We start from the raw sequence: 11,659 nt of genomic DNA on the forward strand, positions 1-11,659 counted from the left end.
ATGTATACTGCAATCCAGTGTCCCATTACTTCCTTAGAGTCTCTTCCTAATGTGTTTATTATAAACATAATCGGATCATTACGTATTCGTTTCATTATTTTATATATATCCGTCACTAAATAGCATCCTATATATTCAGCCTTATTACCCGTCATATCTTTAAATGCGGTATTAATTTTTTTGCAATTCATGCTCTTGTATCGCACAATCAGAATAAATTTACAAGACTCCTGTTGTATTTCCAAATAAGATAATAACTTTATTCGATTTCACCGGAACAGCAAATTCTAACGTAATTCTTAAGTTGCCCGACGCCTCTATAGGATGGGTATTTCTCAGCTCCTCAGGCGTTAGTCTAAATGCTAGCAACGTTCGTTCATTTATAAATGAGTTATAAGTCAAGGTATTACAGGCGTTAAAGCCTACTGCATTTTGTCTTATAGTATAGTTTCGAACATTTATTCGGGAATTTGCAAGTTATATTAAATAAGTTTGTCCCATCACGTGTAATATATACATTAGATAATTCGCAGTGATCGAAATAAAGCGGATTACGCGTATACGCTCCAGATATTGCTTCCATATCCGTCATCATAATAAATAATTTATCTGGGATAATGCTCCGCCATGGTTGGTCAATACTAAACCTTTGCTGTCCATTCCCTACAATAAACGTCTTGTGGAATGTCTTATCAAACGTATATGTAACTGGCGTATTTTGTTCTACCAGAGCTCTATTAATAGCCTCCAATCCAGGTGCGAACGGCGTTATCCGATCAATCCACATTTTAGCTAGTTTAATGTTAAACTTGTATCCGGGTTCATTACTATTTATAGCCCACGGATCGCTGTTGAGTTCTAATCTCAAACGAATATCAATTCCATCCAAAAGATATTCGCTCAAAGTTGTAATGTCCAATAGCAGTTTAAAGCAACAGTTTAATCCCTCAGTTTTTAACTTTGCAGATCTAGATTTAAGGTCCTCTGAGGCATTCTTAAAATAATCTGCGTCATATTTTTCAGGAAAAACATAATTATAAAAATACGTCAGTTCTTTAAATCATTCTGCTTTGCTCTCAGAAAGCGTTGTCATTAGCTTTACATACGTTTAATATGAAAATAGTGAATTAGTTTCCACCAACTGCTCATATAAATATACAGTTACAGCCTTAAACATCGTCTGGGACAAGCCGTTAACTATTGACGCATTTTTAATATCCGCTAAAGCTATAATTCCGTCAGGTCCCGTTAATTCAACCATCAGTTCTAGCGTCAGGCATGAAAGATCAATAAATTGTCCCTTAACTCCACGGATACGGAATTCAATATAAGAAACTTTAAATTTATTGTTAATACTTGAATTCACAGATAAAATATCTTGCGTCTGTCTTGCAGATATCGTACTATCAACCATTCCATGCGGATTAACTTTAGAAAAGTCATCACTTATAGCAGCTGTATAGTTTTCTAAAGGAACTTGCAATGCTGCACTAGGAGCATTTACACTTATCATGGTCAAATCAGGTATACAACTAGTACTGTTTTATGAAAACACGTCTTTATATCTATCCATGTTCTTTATATAAGCAAGTCGTTTCTTTTTTCTTTATTCGCCCACCTGCTAATAGTTTAGGGCCTATATTTTTCAACGTTTCCATACCGCATTTTCTAATTGCGTCTTTCAAAGTACCTTGGCCTGTATTTATACCCTGCAAAACTTTCTGTCCCATTGTCAATGCAGCTGGCATAAAAGCTTTTTTTAGGAAAGGAGTGGCTTTACGAGTTAGGCCAGTTAAGAAACTTAAAATTCCACTTCCTCTTACGTGTCTTCTATCAAAAACCGAAATATCGCGTAATCTTTCACCTCTTTTCCCTCGAGGTGCGATAAAAAGGTGCTTTAAAATAAAAAGCTTTAATCTCAAGTTTATCAAGTGACTTATAACAGGATTTGTTTTCACTGTCATAGGCTACTCTACACTCACTGCCATAGGCTTCTCTACACTCACTGCCATAGGCTTCTCTACACTCACTGTCATAGGCTTCTCTACACTCACTGCCATAGGCTACTCTACACTCACTGCCGTAGGCTTCTCTACACTCACTGTCATAGGCTACTCTACACTCACTGCCATAGGCTACTCTACACTCACTGCCATAGGCTTCTCTACACTCACTGCCATAGGCTTCTCTACACTCACTGTCATAGGCTTCTCTACACTCACTGCCATAGGCTCCTCTACACTCACTGCCGTAGGCTTCTCTACACTCACTGCCGTAGGCTTCTCTACACTCACTGCCGTAGGCTACTCTACACTCACTGCCGTAGGCTACTCTACACTCACTGCCGTAGGCTACTCTACACTCACTGTCATAGGCTTCTCTACACTCACTGCCATAGGCTACTCTACACTCACTGCCATAGGCTTCTCTACACTCACTGCCATAGGCTACTCTACACTCACTGCCATAGGCTACTCTACACTCACTGTCATAGGCTTCTCTACACTCACTGCCATAGGCTACTCTACACTCACTGCCATAGGCTACTCTACACTCACTGCCGTAGGCTACTCTACACTCACTGCCATAGGCTTCTCTACACTCACTGCCATAGGCTACTCTACACTCACTGCCATAGGCTTCTCTACACTCACTGCCATAGGCTACTCTACACTCACTGCCATAGGCTACTCCACACTCACTGTCATAGGCTTCTCTACACTCACTGCCATAGGCTACTCTACACTCACTGCCATAGGCTACTCTACACTCACTGCCGTAGGCTACTCTACACTCACTGCCATAGGCTACTCTACACTCACTGCCATAGGCTTCTGCTGATCAATAACTTTTCGAGGTACAAGATAGAATTCTTTCATTATTCCTTATTAAATAGCCTTGAAATAAAATGTATAGCTATGGGAAGTAAAATACCCAATAAATTATCTCCTCTTTTACTTGTTAATATTTCTTTCTTGAGTAAAATAGCTTTCTTCTTACAGGCTAATGTATGGAGTAGAGCTCTATATTTAGAAAGTCGTTTAAAATAGGATTTCTAACTTCAATTTTATTTTTTAAGAAATTATTAAATATTTCAGATAAGCAAAGTATTAGGTTCTTTTTTAAGAGTCTTAATTAACTTTTCCTAGATGTATTACCTAGTTTAGCTAATAGTTCAATAAATTCGCAATACTTGCTAAGGGCTTCTTCATAGTTTCCTCAAGTCATTTGAATTCACCCACTGATCAAATGAACGTCGTATCCGACGTATCTAACTTTATATAAAGTAGTATTACCAACTTTACGTTTACTTAAAATTCTCTCAATATCAAATGTATCTGACAAGTATGTAGGAATCAGCTCCCTTTATAAAATCCGCCTTCTATAAGTCTATTATTTAAGTCTTTTAGATAATATAAAGTTACAGGTTGTTTAGTATCGATTTGAGCAATAGTAAATATTTCCTTAGTGTTCTGTTGATGAAAAAATCTTTTTAAGCTTTGAAATACGATTAGATAATGCGAGCCGTACTCTATCTCCCACAGAAAGAAGATTACTGATGCGTGGTAGAGTCTGTTGGTCCCCTTTATACATGAGCTTAAACTGTCTTGTCACATCTTGAGGTGAAGATAAAGCATGTACATCAATAGGTATTTTCCCCTTTAATCCTCAATGGGGGGTTCTGTTTTATGGTTTAACCATGTCAGGCAAGACATTTATATAAGTTAAAGTATTGTATGCATTTAAATATTTATATATCTTAGTTTTCAATGTTTTTATAAATCTCTCTGCAATGCTGGCTTTAGTTTCCTGAGAAAATACACTGTACAGTTCAATGTTTTTACCGTATAACATCCGTTTCATATATGTATTATAAAATTCTCCACCCTTATCAGTGCTAAGCTTTCTTACGACTCTTGACGAACGTAAATTCAAAATTGCTTTCATGGCTTCGCTTACACTCTGACCTGATTTAGAGGATAGTGGAACTACGTGAGCAAACCTTGAAAATATATCAACACAAACTAATAAATATTTAATATCATTGTTGTGCTTAGCTAACAATATCATATCAGCCAAGTCACTGGTAAAGAAAGCTTTAGGTCTGGGTGCTAAGATACGTCTTCGCTTAAATTTACGTTTTTTTAATAGATGTAAGGTATAAGCATCAGACGTTTTTAAATATTCTTTCACATCTTTTATAGCTAATTCAGATATTGTTTTCTTTACAGCCTTATACAATTTTAAAACACCACCTAACCCACCTATGGACTTTGGGTCATTGTATATCTTATTAACAGTTTGTTTAATGTTCACCATTGATACACTATTTCATAAGAAGGTTCAGTTACAATATTTCCCCTAAACATTTTAGGTTCAGGGGGTTTTACCGCCCAAGTCAACTAGTAAATACACATATTGTCGATAAATCACTTTCTTATATATATCTAAACAATTCTTGGCATCTTGCTAGCCGAATATTTGTGTGCCTAATGTTTCTATCTGGGACAGGTCTCTTGATTTAATCAGAATTAAATGAGATGCATTTAAACTTATATAACTAGAAAATTTCCCACTAAAAATATATTGATTAGATTAGATTAGATTGGATTTTTTATTCAGGTAAAGGTACATACATTGAAGATGAGTTACAAACGTAATGTTGGATTTAAAGATAGAGTTAGTACATACAATACCTAAAACCACTAGTACGCATAGCGTTTCGGGCAAATTTTTGGTTATAAAAATAACAGATGTTCTCATGCCGTCCTCTAGTGAATGTATCACTTACTATTTTAAAGTTTCTAGATTCAACATATAGGTCATCATAAACAACTAATATATGGGATGTGTCCTCTGGATCACGATCGTCTAAAGGGTTTACAATTTCAGTGTAATAAGATATCATATGTCCAATGAGTGAATCAGCTTTTAACTCTTAATACCCGCTTCCACAGAAAATTATTTTAACAAAGTTCTGTTGATATTTCTCTATCATTTTAGAACATAAATAGCTCGTCCCATCATTTGAAAATCTAGTAATACTAATTCTTGATGCCTCGCTAAATATGTTCAACTCGGCTTCAGTAATAACTTTTTTCCGCCCTTCCATGATGTTGGGATTCAATAGACTTACTACTGTGAGGGGATGGTTCACCAGCTCACTTACAATAGTGCTCTTATGCCTGTGGGAGCCAGTACACTTGTTAAGTGCACTTGTTAAGAGGGCGGACTTAAGTTTGGTAACCAGCAACCGAAACATCTTGTGTTTGGGCTCATGTGAGAGCCCCAGTCATCAGCAGTCCATAAATGTTACCCTGGCCGGGGTGGCATGACTGTGGACAGTGCTAGAGCTGATAGCATCATCTCCTTGTATAGCATGGAGCTAGACAACTTTGCGTGGGAACAGCTAGGCCCAGGCGTGGGTGAGCTGTGGGCCTCCCGCGCTCGCTGGCCACTTGAGTCGTTGTCATGGAAACAGCCGCCATCTTAGGAAACATCTTGAGGCGCCATGTTGGTCGGCCATCTTGGAGTTGCCCTAGGGGCTATGCTACACCGTCGCTGATTGGATGAGAGGGGTAGGCCGCTGTATGCCTTCCTCTCATTGGTTATTTCGAGAAGGACGCGGGAGAGCCGGTGTGAGCATCATTCTGAACCCAGCTGCCACCTTGTCAAGACACTCTCTGTACTCTATTCGGCCAAATTGAAGTATAGGGCGTCGTGGTGGCTGGACTAATCAACTGCTGATGCTTCCTGCTTCACCTACGACAGCGGTCGTCACAGAATCCGGCCGAAGTCGTCGCTTGGAGGGGTTTTAAGACATTGTATGCAGGGGGTAGAGGTACAGTGATCTGGGATCGTGGAGAATGTGCATACGAGCAGCAACAGACTCGTAGATCCCATACCGGTGATGATTAGGCTTGCTAGTGCTCTGTAGCAGTCGATGGGAATGGGGAAATTCGTGTCAGTGTTAAGGCAAATTTCCCATGTTTGTGTGAGACGCTATCGTTGTGGGCGTCACCTGGGTATGAACGCTTCACTTCACCAGTGAGTCGAGGGTGCGAACTCAGCTGTGTTGAGTGGGAGGGGTTCGAGTGTGCGCCAATTTTTTCGAATAAATACCACGCCGCCGCCGCCGCCCGGAGCGAGCCAGCCACCGGAAGCGGGGTGCCTGATGTATGGGAATTGTGTTTAGCCGGCAGTGTGAATGAGTAAGTACCTATGTGTGTATTTCTGGTGATTAGTAGTCTCTAAAGCTTGAATTCGAGGTCAAGTGTTCTGTCACATTGTTACGCAGCACCTGTTCAGGTGGAGTGAATTGTAGGCGAGGAGATTAATCACCTTTGTTGTCATCTTGTCAGTCTAGAGGGACTTAAGTCTGGTGTACACAGACGTACAGTGTGTGTGTGTGTGTGTGTGTGGGTACACACGGGAACAGAGTATACATAGATTAGCCAAGGACTGAGAGGATGTCCATGTAATAATTATATTATTTCATTGTGGTAATCATTTTTGATCGTCCGTGGGACGGAGTGATATCATTTCCATGTGTGGTCTTGCAGGTGTGGAATTCCAACGCTGAGCGCTCAGGTATGTGTAACGCCAGTGATTCCTGGCAATGATTATTGTGGAGTGTACCACAGTGTGGTCTTAATTTCTTGTATTGTTCCCAGGGCTGTGACAAGTGTGATTTATATATATATATATATATATATTAACGTAATTTTGGTGAGTTTTGGTGAGTGACGTGGCTGTCTGGAGAGACCGCCCCTGCTCTGTCGAGTAACGTAACTCTCGAGAGCGTTTATCGGCATGCGTGATCGATAAATCACTCACCCATGTGATTTAAGGAGTGTGAGATCTCTTTAGTGTTCCCAATAACGTTTGATAGCTGTAGGCTACATGTGTCAGCAGTAAATATATGTATATATATATATATATATATATATATATATATATATATATATATATATATATATATATATATATATATATATATATATATATATATATATATATATATATATATATATATATATATAATCGTAGTGTCACGGTGCCCAGTGTTATTGTGTTATTTACTGTGTGGTGATTGCAATATATTGACCTATGTTCTAGGGGTCATTTGCAGCAGTAAGTAAGTAAGTGTGTGCAGTATTCTAATATTTGGAAATTAGAGTTCTTGCTGTGTGTGTTATTGCAGAGGGGTTGTTATTTGATGGTGATTGTTGCTAGTGTTGAGCAATCACCGTAGGTGATTGCAGTCCAGTAAAGCCATTGTGGGGCAGTATTCTAGAGGGTTCATGTCCTGTATGTTATTTTACTAGGTGCTGCAGTATTGTCATTGCAACCGGATTGTAACGTAAATCACTGTGATTTGTTAGTGTGATTTGTCATTGTCGTGGGGGAACTCGGCTGTAGACGAGTACTTGGGTACAAATATATTCTCCTGGTTATCTGGTAGGACATCGAAGTCCAGTATTCAGTGAGGTGATTGCGAGGCAATTAATATAACGTAACCAAGGGAACGCCCATTGCTTTAAGAGAATTTGTTCTTTGACAATTTGAGTAACGTAGAATACGTTTGGGTTAATTTACATTCCTGCAAGCAGCTACGGTAGTCTCGAGGAGCCTAGCCATCAGCCAGATAAGAATTAGAGTATTGTCTGTCGTAATTAACGGTCAGTGGGCCGGGTAATTGACGTGTTTCAGGAAGTCAATTACCCGTAAAGTAATTAACCTCGATGCTTGTTTGATCGACTCACACGAAGGCTACATTGTTCCATTAACGTAACGTCGTTATCTGCCCGGAAGTACCGGCACTTGATTGACTCGTGGGAGGAGTAACGTCATTTTAGAATAACGTAAACGTGGTGCTAATTACTGTTATTAGCCACCTGAATTGGTCTGAGTATGGAAGGCTTAGACGGAATTCATACCTTAATGTAAATTGCTGAGCCAGTGTGAATGGTTGCGTATTTTAATTGATTAATTATTGATCTTGAGGACAGTAATTAATTACTCTAAAGGTAATCACGAGTGATTACCGTTCTCTTAGCACTTTGGACATTGTAAATCAGTTTACCATCGCTGAGTGATTAGTAACCGATTAACGTAAATAAACGTAACTAGTAAAGAGATTAATCAGCTGTCTGGTAGTACAGGGATTAATGGGATTTTCTCACTGAATGCTCGACGGGTAGAGTGTTGTTTAATTTCCGCGTTACTAGTGACAGTTGTAAGAGTTGTTAATTTAACGTAAATGTTACCTTGTTATTAACGTAAATGTTATTGTGTTATTAACGTAAATCAATTGTTATTGATTGTTGATCGTCCGTGGGACGGAGTGTTAACGTAAAGATTAATTTGAGGAAGGGTGCTGGAGTTGCCAGTGAACCCATTAGTTATTGTTGTCATTGACAGACTACTGATTTGATTGCATTGCATCTGCTATTGCAGGTGTAGACTGCACTGAGGCGTAGAACAGTTAGGAGGTTACTGGAGACGTGTTTCAGAACCCACTGTGTCATTTGTTGTAATTGTGATTATAGATCTGTTCGTTCTTGTTTCTTGTTGATTCCTCTGTGGTCACGCTTATGTTCGAGTTAGTTCATTATGCAGTCCGAGGGGCTGGTGTCTAGCTGTCATTGATAGTGTCACAGGAAGGATTTCGAGTAACGTCATTGACATTTCTTTTTGTTTTGTTGTAGTAGTTTGTACTTTATTGAATAAACTAAGTTGTTATGGTTAACACTGTCTTTTCGTTACACCCCCACACATTATTATTGTTATGCAAATGTTCTTCACACTCAACTAATAAAGTTGAGACTAGTTCTGAGCTTTGGATCAAATATACGGCACCACACAACAATAAATTATTGTTGTGAGAGCCCGTGACCTACTCGTTAGATTCGCTTCGGCGATTGGCGAAGGTCAGCGGCCTAGTGGGGGGGATTTCAATTTTCATTGGGGTCTCGGCGTTTGCTCGCGCCTAGTCAATTGTTCATACATGGTCCCAAAGTGAGGAATGAGCTGGTTACTACACTGGTGTGTTAGCTAAGCAAGTCCTTCCTCAGGCGACCTAATTGAATATCACGACAGGAATAAAGGTTAAAGAATAAAGAAAATTCTTAGAAATTTTCCGAGCTAAAATTCCTTATACCAACTTCAATTTATTCCAAAACTTCTCACCAAGTTATATTTACATCATAAAACTCTCACAACTACAAATATATAAAGAAGTGGATATTTAAACAAAATGTACATTAAAGTTTTTATTTTAGAAAGTTAACAATACAGTAACATATTAACATAGACATTGAAACATAGACATTAAATCATAGACATGAAATCATAGACATTTTAACATACACCATAGAGTAACAAATTAACATAGTCATTTGAACATAGACATTTTAATATAGGCATTTTAACATACACATTGAAACATAGCCATTTTAACATAGACATTGAACATAGACATTAAATAGCCAATACATAAAAATTTGAACATAGACATTACATAACCAATACATAGAAATTTGAACATAGACATTACATAGACAATACAGTAACAAATTAACATAGACATTTGAACATAGTCATTTTAACATAGACATTTTAACACAGACATTGAAACATAGCCATTTTAACATAAACATTGAACATGGACATCACATAGCCAATACATAAAAATTTGAACATAAACATTTAAACATAAACATTACATAGACATTACAATCCCTTAGTTATTATTATTAGGGAACAATTGCTGAGCGGTTTTATCCCGCTTATCCCAAAGGATAAAAATGGGGAATAAAGGACGTCTTGCTGGGGAATTATCGGCAATTACCCGTTCCTCTACCTGCACCTCTTCCTCTACCTGTACCTTGTGCTCCGGAAGGTCTGGGTGACCGTTCCTCTACCTGCACCTCTTCCTCTATCTGTACCTTGTGCTCCGGAAGGTCTGGGTGACCGTTCCTCTACCTGCATCTCTTCCTCTACCTGTACCTTGTGCTCCGGAAGGTCTGGGTGACCGTTCCTCTACCTGCACCTCTTCCTCTATCTGTACCTTGTGCTCCGGAAGGTCTGGGTGACCGTTCCTCTACATGCACCTCTTCCTCTACCTGTACCTTGTGCTCCGAAAGATCTGGGTGACCGTTCCTCTACCTGCACCTCTTCCTCTACCTGTACCTTGTGCTCCAGAAGGTCTGGGTGACCGTTCCTCTACATGCACCTCTTCCTCTACCTGTACCTTGTGCTCCGGAAGGTCTGGCTGACCGTAAGCTAGAGACTATCGGACTAATTAGGTACCTCTTGTTATCAAAAGTTGAAAGGCCGCGCTTAGTTGTGTTACATGTACACATCTGCCCGTTAACGTTACGAATGGACCGGGATACGAAATTAAAAGTTGTATTTGTTTGTAATGTGTTTTGAAAAGATGCATGTGCTATTTTCTTTTGTTTATGATAAGGAATCTCTTTAATTTTACATAAATGTTCTTTATCAAGGGTCAGGAGAGAATAAGTTTTAGGCTTGAGAGCAATTAATTCTGTTATAGCTTTTTGCTTTACTTCTGACTTGAAGTACTTCTCACTAGCTCACCTTTACGAGTAGCTGAATACATGGGATGGTCTTTGTCAAAATTACTGAAATCCATATAATTTACTAGAGGAGCTTTTGTCATTTCCTGGAATGCATCTTTACAGGCTAGAGTAAATATGAAAGAGTCTGTATCCGTATAGATTAGCCGAGCTATTTCCCCATAATGGGCTTTAACTACATTATACCAGAACTCATATAAACGTCTCTTTGTTATCTGTAAGATCTGATAACCCATGTAAGAAGGAGTGGTAACTTTAAGTACATCTTTCATAACAGTACAGAGAACCCGATCTCGACCTAGAGAGATAGCTCGTGTATACAATGGCTTTCTTGCATGAACTAAGAATGACTGTTTTGACGTTACTAGATGGTGAGTATTTGCATATCTAGAAATAATTGTCATCGATTTTCCGTACAGACTATTACTTATGAGTTAAAATGCTTTTCCTTTAGATTCACAGGTTGTGTTTATTCGTTCTCATATGTTCCTTGAAATGAAATCTTTTAGATAGCGAGCCTCTTTATATTCATAGATTGTTTTTACGTGTTCAACTTCTAATCCTAGTTTTAATAGTAATTGGCAGCCTGATGTCCCAACATGCCACACCGGAAACATGTACGGGGCTGCCGGGCATAGTACACCCGGATGTAGTACTCCATCAGCCGGATAGAAGATGGAATATCCGACCGCATGCGCATCCCCAGGGTACGAATGTTCGTCCGCAAACCCGGATACTTCCTTGAGGAGAGCGTGTTCACCCACACACTGACTACAGCCCAAAACTCTGGAAGTAACGTCAGAGTAGGTCTTCTGGAAACTCCAGGGGCGCCCCATGCACACTGACATATGTCAGGGCACCACTACGGTCCGTAATAGACACAGAGCCAGCACCACCCGGTATCGGCAACGAACGCCCCTCGTATCGTCGGTGGAAGTCACGGTATTCATCCTCCCCCACGAACTTGAGAATCACCCGGTGAGCAGTTACAAGCTCCACATCGTAGATGGCAATCACTGGGACACGGAGCATGTCACACATAATAGTCTCGACTT

The 11,659-nt window shown here is 39.3% G+C and overlaps 1 protein-coding gene across 1 annotated transcript; it reads right to left on the minus strand.

Moving 5' to 3' along the window:
* Positions 1–1,860: 1,860 nt before the first annotated feature.
* On the minus strand, positions 1,861–11,298 carry LOC138352197 (uncharacterized). The gene is made up of 3 exons (XM_069304475.1): positions 11,226–11,298; positions 10,606–10,710; positions 1,861–2,834 (listed from the first exon to the last, which is right to left on the minus strand). The coding sequence occupies exons 1-3, from the start codon at positions 11,296–11,298 to the stop codon at positions 1,861–1,863; spliced, it is 1,152 nt and encodes a 383-aa protein (XP_069160576.1).
* Between the last annotated feature and the right edge of the window lie 361 nt (positions 11,299–11,659).

Source organism: Procambarus clarkii, chromosome 5 (genome assembly GCF_040958095.1).
Source record: "Procambarus clarkii isolate CNS0578487 chromosome 5, FALCON_Pclarkii_2.0, whole genome shotgun sequence".
Lineage (NCBI taxonomy): Eukaryota > Metazoa > Arthropoda > Malacostraca > Decapoda > Cambaridae > Procambarus > Procambarus clarkii.

Coding starts and splice junctions, on each gene's coding strand:
- LOC138352197 (XM_069304475.1), bottom strand. CDS start 11,298: ATGCGGTCGGATATTCCATCTTCTATCCGGCTGATGGAGTACTACATC. Junction 10,711..11,225: donor GTACTATGCCCGGCAGCCCC/GTACATGTTTCC, acceptor TATTTACTCTAG/CCTGTAAAGATGCATTCCAG. Junction 2,835..10,605: donor GTATTCAGCTACTCGTAAAG/GTGAGCTAGTGA, acceptor ATTGATCAGCAG/AAGCCTATGGCAGTGAGTGT.